The 20,408-nt window shown below is 41.1% G+C and overlaps 2 protein-coding genes across 11 annotated transcripts in view; one reads left to right on the top strand and one right to left on the bottom strand.

Moving 5' to 3' along the window:
* Nucleotides 1-18,482, bottom strand: part of tmem244 (transmembrane protein 244) — a 21,874-nt gene extending 3,392 nt beyond the window's left edge. The window contains exons 1-4 of one of the 9 annotated variants that reach the window (XM_020603607.1): nucleotides 18,355-18,482; nucleotides 18,050-18,160; nucleotides 9,519-9,686; nucleotides 2,460-2,501 (exon numbers count right to left, since the gene is read on the bottom strand). In XM_020603607.1, coding sequence (XP_020459263.1) covers nucleotides 2,460-2,489 — 30 coding nt within the window. In that variant the 5' untranslated portion in view covers nucleotides 2,490-2,501; nucleotides 9,519-9,686; nucleotides 18,050-18,160; nucleotides 18,355-18,482. Of the gene's footprint in view, nucleotides 1-345; nucleotides 2,134-2,459; nucleotides 2,502-9,518; nucleotides 9,687-18,022; nucleotides 18,161-18,354 lie in introns of those variants that run through there. The other 8 variants (XM_020603609.1, XM_020603606.1, XM_020603611.1 and 5 more) reach the window with 8 other exon arrangements.
* On the top strand, nucleotides 5,564-20,408 carry tmem200a (transmembrane protein 200A). Of its 2 annotated transcripts, XM_020603600.1 has the most exons (5): nucleotides 5,564-7,607; nucleotides 17,671-17,808; nucleotides 18,032-18,330; nucleotides 18,419-18,582; nucleotides 19,202-20,408. In XM_020603600.1, the coding sequence occupies exons 2-5, from the start codon at nucleotides 17,678-17,680 to the stop codon at nucleotides 20,321-20,323; spliced, it is 1,716 nt and encodes a 571-aa protein (XP_020459256.1). In that variant the 5' UTR covers nucleotides 5,564-7,607; nucleotides 17,671-17,677; the 3' UTR covers nucleotides 20,324-20,408. The 2 variants fall into 2 exon arrangements, with proteins under 2 accessions (XP_020459256.1, XP_020459255.1); XM_020603599.1 differs by lacking the exon at nucleotides 5,564-7,607 and having other exon boundaries at nucleotides 16,514-17,808.

Raw genomic sequence — 20,408 nt, 5'->3', positions numbered from 1 at the left:
GTGGTTGAAAGTCTTGGCATTTCAGCTTTTAAAACATCTTTCAACCATCTGCAGACATCTGCTTCAAATTAACTGAGCAAAAACAGAGACCCAGGGAAAACAAGACTATGAGCAGCATGAGAAATATAACCCTGAGAGTGATTTTAATTCAACTAGAAAACACTACATTTGGAGATATTTAATGGAAAGACATCATTATTTGATGTTTTATGTGTGCCTCAAAGTGAACAAAATCCTTTTTTTTGAATGCAGCAGATAGCAGCAGTCTAAACTCTTCTTTCACTTATGATCAACGACATCATTTACAGGAGATAAGTGACATGACTCTGAGGAGAGCTAAAGGACCTTTTCTCACAGCTGACATTTCAGCTCATCAAACACAAGTGTAACGAGTGACATTAATAACGAGTTGCCATCCAGTCAGGCGTGCCAGTGCCAGGACCCTGCATGGTGGCTCATTGGCACATTAATGCATTGGAGTCATTGTTAATCCTGTCAGTTGCACCTGTGCTTTCACTGCTGTGACAAATCAAATGTCTGCTGTGATACAGCGCACAGATAGGGTGATAAACAGGCTCCACTACCCTGTCTTTTCACAGGAATATTCATTTCTACAAATGTGTTGCACTTGAGTTGATCTAGTTCCATGGTTATCAAGGCACATAGTGTCTAAGTATTGTTTTTTTTTTTTTTTTATTCATCTGTCAGTCATTTTTATGACTGACTTATTTATTCTATATAAGAAAATAACCAACAGTTTCCTAGAATGCAAGGTTGTCTTCAGTTTTGTCCAACCATGACTGGTTGGCTACTTTCCACTGAAATTAGTTAGCAACACTGATTGCAGTGTCATAAAGCTGCTAGTATGGATCTTGTTTGATAAATGTCTAAAATAAATAGACTGTTTATTTCTTCATTTCTAGAAGATATATGCTGAGATCATCATTAGTGATTATGTCATGATGTTATAGTATATAAAGTTTGATTCTTTTGTACTTCTTTATTACTTCTAGTTCATCTCTCCAGGTTAATAGCAATATAGAAATTAATAGTAGTGAGAAGTGGTAGGACAAAACTACATATCTGTATCCTACAGCAGCACATATAAGTATTTATAATTGTTTAGAAAAACAATAATAATAATTGCGGCCTACAGTACATTTTGTTGTGGCCACCTCAACTGGGAACCGCCCTGTTTAGACAGCTGGAGGGTGTGTCAGCTGAGCTCATGATAATACCCTGAGAGACGGCTAAACACCTTGGCTAACTCTCTGGTGTGTCATCTTTAGACCAAACTGTGCTCTAAACAACTATTCTAGATACCAGCTATTCTCTATACTCTATTCTATACTCACATTAGGACACACACCTCATAAAACTATTCAGCCTGATGTTGATAGTGTTTACAGTGGAGATAATATAATTCAAATGGCAGCAATAAATCAGAATAAACTGTCTAAAACTGCATGTAGCAGATAAAGAAATGCTTGGACAATGACAATGTGTTAAAAATACATAGTGCTCCAATAATCCAATAGATTATGTTAAAACCAGTCACCCAGACCTGGTGGCTGCCACAAACTCCTGACATTGTCAGTTCGATACTGTCACTCTATATCTGTGCTCTATATCCTAGCCTGTTTCCTACATCGTGCAGAACATCCTTACCCAGGTGTCACTGGGTGTAGGCTTGAAGGAGAAGGGTCCATGGCGTTTTATGAGCATGACAGCAGTAGTCCAACAACATGAATGGCTGCTGGTTAATGAGAGAATGTGGGCTACATGTGCATGTGTGTGTGTTTGAAGGGATGTTGGAGGTGAGGCGGGGAGGGTTGGATTAGAAGATGTGGGATTACTACTAAGAAGGCAGAGTAAATCCCAAAAGGGATAAAGGTGAACACGCTCGAATATAAGTGTTCATACATACAGTGGGTCCCCACACTCTGTTCACTCTTTTCATTTTTCTTACCTCAGATCTCCCTGTTTTTCTCATCCTCCCACTACATCCTTCAACTTGTTTCTTTTTTCGCTGCTGTCCTGTTTTCCAACTGTGTCCATCTAGTTTTCTCTCTGTCGTCCTTCACATCTGGTGCTTCTCTTCCTCTTTCAAACCTTATTTTAATGTTTGTCTTCCTTCAAATAAACATTTCAAAATAATAAAGTAGAGCTAAAATGATTAATGACTGATTCATCAATCAACAGAATGATCAATAGCTATTTTGATAATAATAAACTAATACACTGTGATTTTTTAGACATGTTTTAGGCTAAACTATTCATCTAATTGAGAAAATTAATTAACAAGAAATTAATCATTAATTAGTTGAAACCCTGAAGACATTTTCCACCATAAAATCAACAGACTAAGCTCCTGACACCAACATGCAACACCTAAACACAACTTTTTTATGTATTTTAAGGTGGGATCTTGTTTGTATTGTATTTTTATTTAATCCCACTTTGATCTGTGATTCTTCCTGGATGTCCATCTTTTGGGCAATCTGCAACAAAACATCAATAAAGACACAATTACAATCTTGTCTGGCAGTTCTGAATGCAAACACAAGATGGTAGTATGGCCTCACAAGCACAGAAAGAATAGATCTGTGAATGAAGAACAAGCACAACAATAAGAGATGATAAAACTGGCATGTGTAGAACCAGCAGCTCAAGATGCTCCCTGATGTGCCAAGCACAGACTTCTGTTATCGGTCACACAAATAATTAGCCTTCACACTTATTTTTCACTTACAGATTGTGAATGAAAGCTGATCAGAGAGAGATTTTGCAGGAGAGGCAAAGCTCATCCATCATCTGTTCATGTCAACAAAGAAGAAAAGAGGGTGGGATAAAATGATGTGGCGATGGAGGTGAGGTAAAAGCAGAAATGACAACACATCAACAGCCCCGTCTCCCTCCAGAAATAGCAAAAGACACTCTATATTCAACTCTTCAGCATCACTGCCTGCGTAGGACTGTGGCTGTGGTAAAGCACACGCACGTGCGCCTTTGTATATGAATGCGGGGTTGACTTGGCTGCCACGGTAACCTGCATCACTGTAACCATAGTGATGGAGAGCAGGGGTTTGGTGGGGGTTTGGCTGCAAGTCGAGCAAAGTAGGCGTCATAACTATTCATCCCCTTGTGTGTGTGTGTGTGTGTGTGTGTGTGCGCACGCGCACGCTCTGGTTGTGAAGTTCACAGGAAACTATTAAAAATCTGTATTTTTACATCAAATAGGAAAAACAGACATGAATTTAATTTGAAATTATTCTTGTGATGATGGTCCAGTGTTTTTCACCGTTTAGCATTACAGTGTCATTCCTTCCTTTGTGTAACTGCCCTAATGAAGACACACAGTCACAAATAAGTTTGTGCACAGTGATCACAGTCATCTCGGTGCCAAAGCGAACAACAATAATCTGTTTAAACGACAACAGACCGGTGGCCCTCACACTCATTTTCATGAAGTTCTTTGAATGACTAGTTTCAAAGCACATCAAATACAACCCTGCCCACGCTCGACCAGCACCCAGTTTGCCTACAGAGCACAGAGATCAACAGAAGACACCATCTCACCACTCACCCACCTAGAACACAAGGGGACATATGTATGGATGCTTTTCATTGATTACAGCTTGGCATTCAAAATTATTGTCCCAGGCAGGATGAGCAACATTCTGTTTGACCTGGGTCTCAGTCAACCTATGTGCATGTGGAATTCAGACTTCAAATGTTCACTGAGAAGATTAAAGCCATTTACCTTAGTATAAAAACTGTAAACAGGGAAACAGCTAGTCTAGGCTTTGTCCTACAAATCTACCTGCAGGCAATAAAAACAAGCATGCAATTTTGCATTTCCATGCTTCCCCCAACCGGGAAAATTCATGGGAAGGGGACCCACTGTAACCTTTGACCACCAAAATCTAATCAATTCATCATTGAGTCCAAGTGGATGTGTTGTGAATTATATCCTTACCCTATGTTTGTTATGTCTTGCTTCTTAAGGGGTGTGGCTTCACGGTGATTGACATTGTATGTTCTGAGTAATGGTTGACTCCGTAGTATGGAGAATATGTCAGTTTCCTATTAGCGTTGCAGCGATCACACACATAGTAATCGGCGTTAGCATAGCCACGCCTGGAATTAGCTTTAGTGCATGCTGGCTGAATTTACTGTTACGTAGTACTTATGAATGTGATGCAGTTTGGTACTAAATGTTGGCGAGCTGTTGAACTTATGTACTCCTTATATTCTTTATGTGTTGCAGATGACTGATATGTATGCTCTCAAGAAATAAACAGTCATGGTTAATCTGATGACTCGAGACTCTCTAACCGGAGTACAACTATGGCTGATTAAAATGGCATGGCAAATATCCCCTCATGAAACTGCAAACTGTCAATGCTACACTGCGCTGCACTGGAACAGACATGACAGCGGTATCAATCATGTCATCTCTTTCTCAGTAAGAAAGCTTATATATGCAGGTATCAGTAGGTATCAGTACATTTAGACATCAGCTTGAAGCATGTTACCAGTTCCAGGCCTGATATGAGTGTGAAAAATGCTGATGGAGACGGTTCAACCAAGTGCTCCCGTGTCTCACCAGATGGGTGAGTTTAGACAGTCTGTGTAGTGGCCACAGAGGCAGAGAAATGAACACACAATGTGTCTTCTGTTCTCCTGTTCTGTTTCAGAATTCTTTAGAAATCAATTCAACACACAGAGAAGACTGAGGCTCATTGACCTACATGTCAACATGGTGTTGTACTGCAGGAGATGCTGTAATTACAATTCTGTGTGTTTTTGTGTGTGTGTGTGTGTGTGTGTGTGTGTGTGTGTGTGTGTGTGTGTGTGTGGTATATAGATATTGATGTTACACAAAAAGAGTGATCCATCATTATTAATTCAAGATGGGAAACATTACCTAGGAGGAAAGAGAGGAGGGGAATTGACAGGTGAGAGTGAGGAAAGAAAAAGGCAAAAGAAAGAAAAGACTTGTGATGACTGGTTTCCAGAAAAGAGTGGCAAACATTGTCTGGTTCCAGCTTCCAGCTTTTTAAAGATGAGGATTTGCTGCTTCTCTATTTTATAGCATATATTTTATGTATCTCAATTATGTTAAACAATACAAGACGTGAATACTTTGGTTTCTGTGATACTTTGATAGATTTATTTTATGTATCTCAATTATGTTAAACACAAGACGTGAATACTTTGGTTTCACTATTTTCTGACATTTTACAGAGCAAAGGATTAATAGACAGTGAAATGAATCAGGAGTTGCAGCCCTAAACTATACATATGCCTTCTCGGGGGGCGGCTGTGGCTCAGGAGGTAGAGTGGGTCATTTCCTAACCAGAGGATTAGCGGTTCAATTCCTGGCTTGTCCAGTCAAGATGTCCTTGAGCAAGACACTGAACCCCCAGTTGCTCCTGGTGATGTCACCGGTGTATGAGTGCTTGGGAGTGCGACTGGGTGAATGGCCAAATAGTGTGAAAGCGCTTTGAGTGTGCTGTAAAAGCATAGAAAGGCGCTATACAAGTATAAGACCATTTACCATTCTCTTACAGCCAAGCTTCCACTGCTCTCCTGGCCTTTCAATCATCTTTTGATCTGTTGACACTTCCTCTCTCTTTCCTCCACAATTCTTCCCTCTGGTCTCCATCCTCCATTTCCACCATTTTCGCCCCTTCCTTCACTTTCCAAATTTCATTTCCTCTCACTTAAACCATCCCTTTAATTATTCAGCTGCAGACGTCTGTCCACAGCTGCTTACAATAAGTATAACACAAAAAGTCAACACATTTTTTAAATCCCATAATCCCAAGCAGGCCTGTAAATGAGAAATGCAACAGTCAACAATGTAAGGCTTTGTTTTTCTGCCACAGTCTCTCTTTTCAGTTCTCACCACCCTTCCTCCTGCTCTGCTTCTCTCTGCCCCTCCACAGTATGTTTTCATTTCGCTCCTTTAAGGAATGTAAATACAGCAGCTGACTGACCGCTGCACCAAGGATGTGGCTTCCACATGAATCTCTCAGCCAGTTGTCTCGAGTTTTAGGCACAAGGTTTGTGTGTCAAGAAGATGAGGCTTTTATGGCTGCAGACATCTCAGCTGCTGTCATGTCATGGTCAGGTTTGAGGCTGATGATGGCACCCTTGTAGTGTTACGCTTCTTGCCAACCTAATTTCAATAAATAAATGCTGGCCTGTCTCTTTCTTGCATACATAAAGCTCATTGTTTCACATCAACCCAAATGCTTGTCTTACATTCTCTTCACTTTGCCCCAGTTGGTGTATTTTTGAATCACTTCCAGCATCTAAATACAGGAAATGACATGCCTGCCAACATCTGTAACATTTTTGCTCCTCTCTCTCTCTTTCTCTCTGTGTATGTGTAGAAAAGCTGAAAAGTCGAACAAAAACTCAGCACTTGGTGTACTTTGGTAACTCACTTCTGGACACCTGATGTCTATCTTGCATGACACACAGTAAGTCACTCATGCAAATGCAGCAGCTGTTAGACACAAACACTTTTCCACGTTGCTTTTGCTGCTGCAGAAATGTTGCATCCACTTTATAGGTTAATACTGCTAATCAAATCCTGCTGCTTAAGGCTCCCACAGAGATACATTCACATCACAAGCTGATCTAATTTCCACCAATGCCTCTTTCTCCCTGTGTTTTTCCACAAAACCAGACCATCATCATCTGCACCCAACACATACCAGAAAAGCGTGGCACATTGCCTTGTTTTTCCTCCATAAACACGCACACATGCCTTCAGAGCTACTACCTTCCCAGCACGCAAACAAACCACTCACGACCATTCTCTGTCTCTCTCTCTCTCTCCGCCGTCACACACTCTCTCCCCTTGACACACATACACACACACCTCTGTGAAAGCGCCTCACATTCCCACAAGTGTCGAAGCGCTTTGGGGGAATTGGATGGAGCTGCCGCGTCTCTCTCCGGCTCGGAGGAATAAAAACGCCGTTTATTCGCTGGAACAGAGCGCGCACCATTTTTGTTCCGTGGTCTAAGAAGAAGTTGTAATCTGTCTTTTCTTTTGTTTTATGTGAAATCAAGTTTTTGGACACGGAAACAAGGATAGTGCGAGTTTTACGCATTAAGGCAAGCAGAAAGGACATCCATCACACGAGCGGCTTTTGTCTGTTTTCCAGTTAAACAAGGAATATTATTCCCACCTGGGAATTGCAAGCCCTGCATTAACGACTTTAAAGGGGTGGAATGTGTTAAAGTATTTTCCTTCAGTCTTAAGTGGGAGCGTGTTTCACAGTCCACATACTCTCCGGATGGCGTAAAGCGCGTTCTTGAATAAAGTCGTCAAAATAGTCCTCCCATAGTCTTACAACTCCACTTTGACCTAGACAAACTACAGCGATGCCAATATATCGTCTCTACTGAAGACTTTGCAGAGACTGCGCTGCTGGCTCCAAACCCTGCATTCATTTTCTCCGGTATGGCATTTCATTTGAAGTAGCCTTCAAAGTGGAATATGGCTTTTTACTTTCTCCTGGGTACAGCCTAATCCCTACCGTGCGTAATGACACAGTGACGGTGAAAACGCGGCATTTGTAAAGGTAAGAACTGAGCTCTGTTTGACCTCAGACTTTTAAAATACTCTCTCTCGAGTTGGCAGATCACCAGTCTATCCTTTTATTCCCATGTATATTAAATGACGTTTTGTTTCATATTTGATGAACAAGGACGTTTGACATCAGCCACCAGCCCCTAATAAACTGACAATCTTTTAGCTCGTGGGTAAATCTATCTATCTATCTATCTATTTGTCTTCTTTCAACAGAAAGTGATGATAAGTCCATCCTACTCTATGCTTTTTTGTGTTTATTGTATTTATTGATTTATTCAGGAAAAGAAATCCACGACCCGTTTATTTTGCCAATGTTGAGATGATCACTTCTCAGTCATCCTGCGGCCTTTTATTATAGTTAACTTCCTACAGCAGTAGTTTAGGGAGGCATGTCAGTGTTTATGCCATCAAAGATGGGTCGATGGTCATTTTCAGCAGTGCTTGGGAGTAACTGTATCTGCTACAGTTACTGAGAAAATATGCTGTTAAATTACAACTACTAATCAAAATGTTGGTGATTACAAAGGGGTTACATCTTAATATGTTCTTTTTAGTAAAAAGCTTAAAATTGAACCTTCATCCTGTTGCTTTCCATCGTGGCTGTGCAGTAAGGTCTTCTTTTGACATACAGTATTTCTGAACAACATGGGTAGCCAAGCCACTGGGACGAATTTGACTGCAACACCATCGATGTTATTGGTTTACAAGGAGCTGTCTCTGCGTCTAGACAAGCTCCATTCATGTGCAGGATGCGCTCAAATTTTGAGTGTCATTTTTGATTGGTTGTCTTGTTTGACATAACACCGCCTCTTGCCTACCAATTAAACACATGCGCATTGTGTGCCATCCCTGCTTTCAACCAGTCGACGCCAAGGTGTGGTTCAGTGGTGGAAATTCAACAGTATTTTCCTTTTGAAATCAGAAAAGGACTGTAATGTTACTGTACAGCATTTACCAGCAGTGAAAATGCTGTCAGCATTGACATCCACAGTTACACACATGAAATAAAGAACCTCCTGCTCCACCATGTTATTTATGTTCAATTTGCAGCTAATTTGGCTCTGTAGTTGCTCAGTGCCCACACACTATACTGTATATTGTTAGAAAAGTAATCCAAAAGCAAGTGAATATAATAGGAGACATTAATTAAGCAACAAAAATAGTTACACATGTGTCATTTTGCACAGTGAAGGTCAAACATCCAAGTAAAGTCACAATATCAGCAGGGGGACTTATCAGAAGCTGCTCTGTCACTAGTGTTATTGTATTTAGTGGAGCTGAACTGGTGAGTTAGGAGCAACTCTCACCTTGAGAGCAGTGTAAAGAATTAGAATAAGAGCTGGATTTAATCCAAAACTGCATCTAAGTTTAATGTGAGATTCATTAAGAAGTCAGGGAACATATTAGCTAATCCTCCTTCACAAATATCATGCTAACTGAATAATCGTATCTGAAAACCCATCTGGTAGGTCAGCACTTTCTTCAGAGACCCTCACTGAGAGATGTCCACAAACCACCAGCTGATAGTAAGAGTTCATCCTCTAGACCCCTGTATGAAGAAAACAAGGTTTAAGATGTGATTTCTGTTTCCTCTGAGAAGATATTTAAGGCCAAATTAGGAACTGCTGGCTTATGGGTAACAGAAAGATTATTTTAATAAAATTATTTTTTAAGCTGTGGGGAGAAGCCCTCTAGCATCCAAGTATGGACCCTACTGTGGTCCCAGGACTCCCGTTTGGGCACTGCCAGGCAGTTAAGGTCACGTTTTTATTGGCCAAGTATGTTACACACACAAAGAATTTGTTTCCAGTAGACAACTGAGGCAGCCATCTGCAGCACCAACTTGCACACACACACACACACAAACTGAGGGTGGCACTGTCCCTACAAGGCAGCTGACCTGGACATCAGGAGCAATTAGGGTTCAAGGACACTTCGACATGTGGACTGGGGAGAATGGGAATTGGACCGCTGACCTTCCAGTTGTCTAGCTCCAGACCCGTAGCCGCCCCGCCCAGTTGGCGACAGGTCATGCCTCAGGATGATTGTGGGTGACTGATAATGAGGACTGTGAGGAAGACAGAATCAGTCATTTTGCTGGAATCAGCAGGGCCCTCCACTACACACACACACACACACACACACACACACACACACACACGTGCCTGGCATGAGCATCTGATGACTGAATTTCAAACCTTAACTCAACCAAAGAGCTAAATTTATCACAGGAGGCAGTGCCACTGATTCAGTGTGAGGGTTGTGAGACTCAAGAAAAAGCAAAGCTGTGGATCATCAAAATAACGCAAAAAAAAACAATATGGTGATGAGGGTGCTGGATTTGACACTCAAGCGCTCACATCACAGAACGTGTCGCTGAAAGGTCAGCGGGGAAACACAGAGTGACATATTCTCCAGACAGATGACTCACCCTTGACAATGAGTCTGCAGGAGTAACGCAGTGTCCAGACACACGCTCGCTATCTGTTTATCCTTTACTCATCCTTCTTCGCTCTGATACAAATTCCTCCTCCTCTATCTGCTGGATTTTGTGCTCTTTTCATATCTTCTCTAATGACAGCCAACTTCCCAAAAAATTTGTGTTTAAATCAAATGGACATGAAACACCTTTTAATCCCATAAAACGAATGGCAGTCTGTGTATCTGGTGCGCAACAAGCACAAAAACTCCAGTCAGGGCAGGAGGCTTAGCCAAGCACACAGGTGTCGTATTTTCAGCCTGGTGCTGTGTTCAACAGTTTAGCTGATTCTCTGACTCTATTCTACTCACTTAATGGAATTTACCTAGCGTTAATGGCCACCTAAAAGACAGGTGCTGGTCATGACAAACTAATGAGAATGAGAAAAATGACAGCACCGTGAAAGCTTACTGTATATGATCTAACTAGAAAATATAGCCAACGTTTCGACCCACCTGTCTTCTTCAAAGCATTAAGATAACTTGTGGCCAACATTTATGTGCTCACATCTCACATAATAGGAAAAAAATATTAAAAACATCCCTAAGACATATCATCAAGTCTATGCCTTTTCTATAAATGTATATATATTAATGTCAAATGCATAAATAAAGAGAGGTACTTTAAAACCAATCTTGAACATAGAATATTCTGAATAAATATAACATCTCACTCCTAAGACTATAACTTTTAAAGCACATTCTTAAAATACTGTTGGATACAGGTTTGGAAATATCATTCAAAAAAACGTCAGCTATATTTTCTCTATATATCATGTAATCTTTCAGTGTGTGGTCATTTTCCTCCTTTTCTTTTATAATCACTGTCATAATAGAAAACAAGGCACTGAACAGAAGTGACACTGGACTGTGAAAGATATAACTGCAAGGTTAAAAGGCCACATTTTCATCATGGTACATAACAAAAGCCCCTGTCCACTCATAGTTTCCACTTTGGCTGATTAGCCTTCTTTTCAGGACTGTGTAGGTGTGTACTGACTGAGCTGAGTGGCACTTTTTAAGATGAGGAACTTGCATCTTAATTATTCTTACTTACATGGTGTTGGGAGATTTCCTGTAGCTCTTACCTGAGCTCACACTTTACACATAAGCAAAGGTCAAATGCCTCATTCATCTCATATCAAATCCACTATAATTGCCTGACTTTGTGCATACGTACTGTCTCTATTACTGGTGGATTTTGTTGCACATATAACTAATGAGCATTGTGGTAAAGTCAACTAAATATAACCTCTGTGTGTGTGTATGTGTGTGCTCTTGTACTTGCTATATAGTGAGGACATTTTTGGAAAAAGACTACTATTTGGCCGCTCCTCACTTTCTGAAACAGCTTTTCAGGTTAGAATTAGGTTTAGGTGAGGGTTAGTGTCAGGCATTTAGTTCTGATGGTTAAGGTTAGGGTAAGGGGCTAGGGAATACATTATGTCAGTGAGTGTGCTCACAAAGATAGAAGTGTGTGTGTGAGCAGCTAACTCCTGTTTTTTTCTGCTCTACACAGGAAGTAGGCAAATGAAGGGTAATCCAGAGGAGTGGAGAGACATCAGCAGAGACCCCCAGGTTAAAAAACTGTGGTAACAGACTAGAACTACATAAGGATTAGCATTGGATTGGCTTTATTTTATACTGATCCACTAAAAATATGCCTGGATTAACCCAGTATCCCCAATAGGGCCGACATCTCTACTTTGCACGCTTTGCAGTTTCCTAATGAAGCATCACAGTGGCAGGTGATATGTAGTGTAGACAGCCTTAGCTGTTCTAGCCCTTCTTGAAAGATCATGAAGCAAAACAAGTGTTTCACAAGACACAACAGCTCATACAAAGTCTGGATTTTAAGCAGGTAGTGCAGAGATTTCTAGGACAGAAATGTGTTTCAGGAATCAACTGTATAAACTGTTGACACATGACATGAACAAACTTAGTGTTACATGTCATCTCATTTCTCTGCTCTGCTTTACGCCACATACTGGCTTGGTGAAGCCAAAAAAATCATCTTTAAAACATCATAGAATGTACGACATTTTTCAGCCCATTAATTCAATTCTGTTTATCGTAGATTTCGCTGACCTTGACTTTCTACCCTCTAGGCAGCTGCTGGTTCCAATTCATAATCTCATAGCATTATGCAATAAAGGTCAACTTACAAATGTAACACATCCTTAGATAATTCCTCCCAGGAAGGTTTGTTTTCTTTATCTATTTGGTTGTAATTACTCTATCACGGTGGAGTAATGCAGCTGTAGCAGAGTCTGTTTTGAATACTCCGCCATGTCAGTGTGTTTATGGAAACTTTATGGACATTTGACACTCAGCTGCTGAAAAAACATCACATTTGTGAGTTATTTTGTCAGAAAAATGAAAACTAGAAGCAAACATGAACACTGTAAAAAGGCTCATGTGAATTTCTTCCATTATAGGCTGATGGCTTTTCGAAAGGCACCAATTAAGCAGAGTTCCTTAAAAAATTTATCACAACTGCATTTCGTCCAAGAGCTCGTTTGATAATGTGAATATCTACTGACTGATGTCATATAAAGTCTACAGTTTACAATTAACCCATCAACACCTGGTCTTGGAGAGACATGCATGTCACATCTATATCACCTCGGTTGGTCAAGTCCTTTTTTTGAATGTTTGTGAGCCTTGAAACTGTTTTAAATGTCTTCAGATGTTCAAAATTAGACTTAGAAACCAGACTAAATTTAGACATCCACCGACACCCAGCATAGCTTTTGTATCTTTACATCTTTTGGGGACCTACACTGGAGGCCACGATCCAAAGCAAGTCCAAAGCATATGCCAGTGTTGTGAGTTTGTTTTGGATGCACAGTATACTGACTCAAGAAACTGGCATATGTTTTGGACATACAGAGGACGTCCAAAAAAGACATTCTATAAACTTATTTTGAACCTTGTCTAGACATCTGATGGATGTTCAAACTGAGTGTTCACAAAACTTCCAAAAAGATCTAACAAATCTTTCCTTCTGGCTACTCAGGGGACCGCTTCTTCACCGTCTGACACCGACCTCAGTTAGATGTCCCTGGCATGCCTGTGTTCAGTGGGAATGGGCTAAAATAAGAAAACCCAACAGGGTATTCCTTGAGCACAGGCGTAAAAATACATCTGCCCCTAGTCAGTTACGCCACTATTCTGGCATATACTAGAGTATGTATTGTATTATAACGTACTTTTCTGTGCTATTATTTATTTGGCTTTACTTGAAGTGACACACAGCCAGATGTATGGCAGCTACTCCCCTGAATAAGTCAGGTGTGTTTTGAAATGTTACTGGATTAGCCTGAAAATAAATGCCAACCACTGCACAGACTTTATTCTTATCAAATGAAATCAGTCCATGAACATGCTCCTTTGCTTTTGTAGCACTGTGCTCAACTGTGGCATACTGTAGGTGTACTTTGAAATGAGGTACTTAAGTTTGACCGAGGGACTGAAATGCCTGACAGTCTTTTTTATTTCAGCATTTCAAGTTCAAAACTGTGTCAAGAATATTCTGTAGAAAGATCCAGTGTTCACTGCACTTTTGCTCTTGACTCATGCAGGTTTGAAATTTCCAGAAGGTTTTGCAAAAGAACTGAAAGTAAAAAGCTTCTTGGTATTCTGAACAGTTCCCAAATCTCAGATTTTAGAACCAAAAAACACACCACAGAGACTGAGATAGTAATCAGTACTGTTGCTTTCTTTCACATTTACTTGAGCTATTTGGCCTCAGTTAATCAGACCAGTGAAGTTTATTGGACAAAAAGCAATGGGTGTCAGTTTTAATCTCCCTACCAGGCTCCATCTTTATCTTCATGCACATTCCTCTGTCATTACAGCTCCTTAGTGCTTCCTTTTTATCTCGTCTGTGTTCATATGATGTCTTTTTCCATGATGTCTTAGCATAGAATTCACTGAAGAGATTCATTTGGGACAAACTTTTCCTCAGCATGCTTCAAGTCTCTGGAGTTTGTTACATTAGATAAAACTACCTCCTCCATTCTGTTTCTCTCTGTCTTCCCCCTCTGGCTATCTTCTTCTTCTGCTCCTCATTTCTTGCATCTTTGCTCCCCCCATGTCTCCTCTCCTCTCCTCAGCCTATCCCACCTGCTTCGTTCTCTTTCTTTCCTCTGACACTCTGCTAATGGTTTTCTCCATAATGTGTGGAATCAAAGACACATTTGTAGGATTGTAGCACAATTTGCATAAACAAGATATAATTAACACCATGATGCTAACACGTACATGTAAATGTTGAAAGCAAAAATGCAGGGTTTTTTGGCAAGCACCTTTCACACCAAACTCTCGGTTGCTCTCACCCTCTCTCTTCATCCCTGGCGTATCTTTTTCCACTACCTCATCCCTGCATTTCAACCCACTTGCCAATTCCCTTATGTCTCTATCCAATCCCTCCAAATCTACTCCAATATACTACAGTATATAAAAGGTATATTTTTGTCTTATATCTGCACATAGAAATAAAATAATAACTCAAAATGACATATGGGAAATGTCCCTTTTGTTTACAGTAGATGGGGAGCTCTCTGCTCTGAGAGAGACTGGATGATGTAGTGGGAACATTTTTAAAATGTACTGAAAGAGCATCTTTAAATGTTTAAATGTTTGTGAGGCATATTAGGTTGTTCTCTTGCTATACTTTGAGTGTGCACAAATAAACAGCATAAGCAATTTAGTCATTATTAAGGTGGTCAAAGTGAGGCCAATTCATTCACTTAACACTAATCTAGAAAACTGCAGTAAAATGGAAAACTGGGCAGTGGATTACACATTATTCATAAATTTTATGTGAAAGGAGGTAAAAAAAAATTGAACATGAAATATTCATACAGTCTGCGTATGGCTACTGTTTGATAAATTCACCAGAAAAAGAAAATACTGTTGCAGAAGACAGAGCAAAATGTCTCTCTTAAGACAAAAACCCAACACACTGAAGGATTTCCTCGTGTATACAGTTCGTCATTGTACAGTCTGTACAGTAGAAAGCCTTGTGTGCAGAGCTTGAGTGGTTTCTTGTTAGGTTGCCGGTGTGTTGGCTGCGACAGCTCTTCCTTCTCTCTGTGTTGGTTGATTCTTACTTGTTAAAACTACAGATGCACTGGGCTTGTTTTTTTTTTTTTCTATGCTCTGTCATCACTGGCAGGACACTGCCCTCCAGTCCTGGTTCAGTGGTGCACCCTGTTCTGATATAATGTGCTTTCTATCTCTGCTTTTAAATTTTTTTAATCACCCCTTTCTTCTAGGCTTCTGTACTCCCATCCATTTCTCCACTTTCAATAAACAGGAAATCTCTCCCCCTGTTCTTGAAACATTGTGTGGGATCTTGTTTGACTCACACTAAGAAGCGAAAGGACAGAATCAAGCAGAGAGAGACTGAGTGTGAGGGAGCGCAGAAAAACCCGAGAAGAGCCTTGTGTGATTCACCATCTGTGGTAAAGCACTTTCCTACAGCAGTATTACCATTAGGACAAAAGATACAATTTGGAGAAGGTAAAAAGAGGGTAGGAGGAGAGAACACCTGGTCTTCTGTGTGATTCACAGTTCATTTGAATACTAAAAGCTTTGCATTACTTTAAATCTTAAAGCAGATTTTGCTGCTTTGAGATACTGTGTGTAGAAGAAAAGAAAGGAAAGGAAGGGGAGAAACAGGAAAGTGACCAAAGTAAAGAAAATTAAAATTAGAGCCAGATTAAAAATAGATGCAAGAGGACAGCTGGTGGGGGGAGGAGAAAGACAAACAGAGAGAGATGAGATAAGAACATAAGTTGGGGTAGATAGAAAGTGCAGGAAGGAAAAAATGATTCAGTCGCAACCAGAATGCACTGGGAGACGGACTGGGAGACAGTGCACAGATGTGCGCACACACAAACACAAACTGGTACTGTACAAAAAACAGCTAACCAATTAAATACACTTTAATAAATAAAGGATAATATGCCCCAAAAAATATGCATATAAACTTTTTACCAAAAAGAATATATTCAGATGTAACCCCTTTGTAATCTCCAATATTTTGATTTTGATTTTAATTCCATATTTTTTCTCAGTAACTGATTACAATTACATTTATTTTATAAATTAATTACATGTAACTAGTTACTCCCCAACACTGATTATACTAATACAGGAAGAAATACAACTGAGCTGCGTTCTAGGCTACAATGATGCATCACTATCACATTTTAACTGAAACTAATGCAGTACAATCACATAAAAATCACACTACAAATGAAACAGTTGCCATGCATCCTAATAATGCATCACAGTCCCATTTTAAGTAACTGTCATGTAACAGAAGTAATCACGTCACAGCTGCAGCCCAACAGAATCAAAGCAGAAGCTGTGATTCATCACTACTGTGCTGCTCCACAGCTGTGTCAGCTGACCCTCACCAGATGGGGATCATCTCCCTGCTAATGTCATGTTACCTGGTTTATATTTTCATTCAAAAATGTAAAGTTGTGGAGCAGAGGTATCAACATGGCACCCAACAAAAACAGTCAACCTGTAGCTACAAAATTACTGTATTGCCACAATTTGATACAAAGCAGAGTACTTGAAATGTCCATTCACCTTTGTTATTGAACATGAAATATAATCAGTTTAATCCTCTTAGTGCTAGACAGGACGATGCTAATGTTCATGGGAGCCCAGATTAAAAGGCATTTAAGGCCCAGATGAATGCTGCTGAATGAGCTTGTATTTGTTTTAAGCCCTGTTCCTTTGCCTCACTATTAGTAGACATCTGAGCAGCAGAGACTGTGATTCATTGGAAAATTATGTCAGAAATGCAGCTCTGTGTTTCTAATGTTATTACTGCAACAACAACATAAATAAAGGCAAAAATAGCTGCAACAAAAATGCAAATCCAATAAATGCAGGATGTAGATTAAATTACAGTGTATGAAAGAACGTGTTTCTCTGTATGTTCACTCTGTTTCTGTCCTTTTGATTATCCTGTTTCCTTAGTATCAGAGTATCAGCAATAAACAAATATCCCTCTGGAATAAACTGATGACTATATACAGCATTCAGAAACCCACACACATGCACAGCCCTGTCAGAAGAGATTACCGTACACTGTTTTGTGTATTACTGCTAGAATGTAAACAGCTTTTCTCAAACTTGGCATGATGGCAAAGGTCTGAAACACTTTTCTGTAAATGTGTAAAACACTTGTCACCTGCAGCTTTGTAAAAATCTGTATGTGAAGTGACACTCCTGCATAAAATCAGATAAACAGAGCTGTGATGACTGGAGCTGGTTCAGGCTGTATGATTATGGCAGATACTGCTCTGAATATTAAGTATTTTACACCTATGTTCAGAGCATCTGGGAGACTTTAGCTATGCTGAAATACATATGTGCATACTTACACCTGTTCTTAAATATGGTTGTCGATAACATTTTTTCTTCATGTGCATGTATGCGTGTATGTGCTCTGCATCAGTGGTCCCCCATTGACCTGTGGCATACACACACCAGATACTGGACAAGGAGCACTTGTTAAGCTCATAATTAATGTGTGTCTGCAGGATAAGTATGACTGCAGCGGCAGGTGTGCTAACAGGCTTGGCCAAGCTAAAACGCCAAGACTCCGCCCACTCTCAGCACCGGCCTGTAGCTTCTGCATCCTCAGGCCTGGGAAACCCTGCCCCAGGGGCTGCTCCCAGGTGATCGTCCTCATAAATTCAATATTAATACAAAGGTTGCTAACTGCTAAGATTGTGATTGTAACTTGACTTTTTTTTATTAACTATACAGGGTGACAGGAAACAAAATAGCTTAATTTATTAGTGATTCATGAGTACAACTGGATTTAATGTTACAAATACCCAGAATGGATTATTCACAAAAACAATCTGTGTGTGTGTGTGTTTTCCATACTTCATTTAGAAAGAGGAAGCGACGTACTGATGTGGTGGTGGTACGTGGAAGGCTCCGGCTCTACTCTGCCTCGGGGTTCTTCCTCCTCCTGGGGCTGGTTGTCTTGGCCATAGGCATTGGCATGGCGACGCTTGGTTACTGGCCACACAGTGAAATCATGCCCACAAACAAACCATCGAGCAGAGAAGGTTTTAAATCAGCAACTACTGGAGAACCCAAAACATCTTCCACAAGTGAAGAAAATCGAGCCCAGATAGGCGTCACAGAAGGCGAAGTGGTTAACTCCAGCATGAGTCATAATGTGCAAGGTAAAGACAGAGCAGGGTGATTACCGGTCAAGCTGATCTGTCTTCCTAATAGTAACTGGCTCATAGACTCCATGTGCTCTGCATGTAGGTACGTCCTCCGAGGAAACTGGGGGGGCTTTGATGCGGTTCCTGGAACAGCATCGTCACTCTGAGCGGATGAAGATGCTCGGGCCCTTCACCATGGGCATTGGGATTTTCATCTTCATCTGTGCTAATGCCATACTTCATGAAAACAGAGACAGAGAAACGAAGGTAAGGTAGAAATCAGCAGATCCACACACACACATACCAGAACATGCCTCCATGTAGAGCAGGAGAAGTCAAATACTAAACATATCCATGGACTTTGTTGGTCACCTAACACCATTTTGTGCAGGAACTGGTTCTAGAAAAGATTCTGAAGGATTATTTCAAACAAATATTTCAGTTCTACAACACAAAACCCAAATCAGTAGAAGGTAATAATTAATATTTCTTCCCTTTTCCCATACTGTCACTTATGGTCTTCCCCCAGTCTCTATAAAGTGAGTGACGTGCGTGCTGCAGTCATTCATATTCATCATCTCTACATAACAAGCAGGCAGATCAGATTTCTTCCAACCTCCTATCACCCTTATCTCTGCAATTTTCCTCTGCTCTTATCACCTCTCCTTCCCTTTGTTGATTAATCCTCCCCTCCTCCCTTCCTCCTTCCAGGTATTCGATGTGAGAAACATGCAGTCCAAGGTCACAAACATCCAATATAGATACACACTCTTTTAAAACTATAGAATAATCATAGGTTATAATGGAATATTAAACATATTGCCAGGTACTCCAAAGATGCATGCCACTGCTATTACTAATAATATATATTCATTTTCTGTGCTAGATAATCCATATGAGAGACATGTACTCCACAGTCATTGACATCCATCGCCTCAGGCAAAGAGAGCAAAAACAACACCATCACCGCAGCAGCACCTATGCAAGAGAGGTTGGGGATCTTCAAGCCTTTGGAGCTGACAGTGCAGTGAGGCTAGCCAGCAACTCGCTCCTGGCCTTTTCCTCTCGGGCCGGAGGTGGCATTGGAGGGGGAGGAGGCTCTAAAGAGGAGGAGGAGGTGCTGTTAGGGGATGGGGAGTTTCACAGACACAAGTCTAAATTGGACTGCAGCTTTGTGGGGCTGCTGGCGCCGCTCTACAAGGATCGCCCCTTCTGTGGCCCGGGGCTCAGGTTGGCTCACTCAGATTCAGTGCACCAACAGTGGAAAGTGGACAGAGATGGGGACAAGGCAGGCCACCATGCGCGTTCTATCGTCTCCTCCTCTATCTCTGCATTTACTCTCCCTGTTATAAAACTCAACAACTGTGTTATTGATGAACCAGAGATGGAGGCAATTACAGAGGAGGACAGAAGAGGAGAGAGAAGAGACGGAGAAAGGTCGCAGCCTCTGAGCTCCATAGAGTCTCTGGTGGTCCCTGTAGCATCTGTTGCCAAGGCCTCTAAACCACCAGGCTTACACCGGAGTAACTCTGCTTCCTCTTCCTCCCACTGTTCCTCCATCTCTTCTTCTTCTCTCTCCCCTGCTCCCTCCTCTACCTCAGGCTGCTGGCTCTCCCCAGGAGCAGCAAGAAGTGACTTTGGCTCCAACTCCTCCCTGCACGTACTCGGCAGCCACTCCAAATCTCTGGACCTGGAGCGTGGGCCAAGCATGCTCAGTGTGCACCCGGAGCAGAGGAAACACCCCAGCTGGCCCCGCCTTGACCGTAGCAATAGCAGCCGCAGTCACAGCAGCACACGGGGCAGCAGTAAAGGCTACATGCGGCTGGAGAACAGGGAAGAGCAAGGCGAACGTTTGTTGGATGTGTCACCATGTGTGACAGTGAGGCGAGACTACAGCAAGCGCGAGAAGCTGCTAATGATATCGAGGTCACATAATAATCTTAGCTTTGAGTATGACGAGCTTAACAGAAGCACACTGAAGAGAGGCAGCTCTGAGACTCGATTCTGAAGGCACTGAACTAAAGTAAATGGTAAATGGTCTTATACTTGTATAGCGCCTTTCTATGCTTTTACAGCACACTCAAAAGCGCTTT

This window comes from Monopterus albus, unplaced genomic scaffold (genome assembly GCF_001952655.1).
Source record: "Monopterus albus unplaced genomic scaffold, M_albus_1.0 scaffold62.1, whole genome shotgun sequence".
NCBI classification, from domain to species: domain Eukaryota; kingdom Metazoa; phylum Chordata; class Actinopteri; order Synbranchiformes; family Synbranchidae; genus Monopterus; species Monopterus albus.
The sequence above is the reverse complement of the archived record's forward strand: the minus strand, read 5'-3'. Positions and strand labels throughout refer to the sequence as shown.

What these genes read in the sequence shown, in the direction of transcription:
- tmem200a (XM_020603599.1), top strand. Translation starts at nt 17,657, where the DNA reads ATGTGTGTCTGCAGGATAAGTATGACTGCAGCGGCAGGTGTGCTAACA. An exon ending in GCCCCAGGGGCTGCTCCCAG is followed by an intron (nt 17,809 to 18,031) that starts GTGATCGTCCTC and finishes TACTTCATTTAG; the next exon opens with AAAGAGGAAGCGACGTACTG. An exon ending in CATGAGTCATAATGTGCAAG is followed by an intron (nt 18,331 to 18,418) that starts GTAAAGACAGAG and finishes CTCTGCATGTAG; the next exon opens with GTACGTCCTCCGAGGAAACT.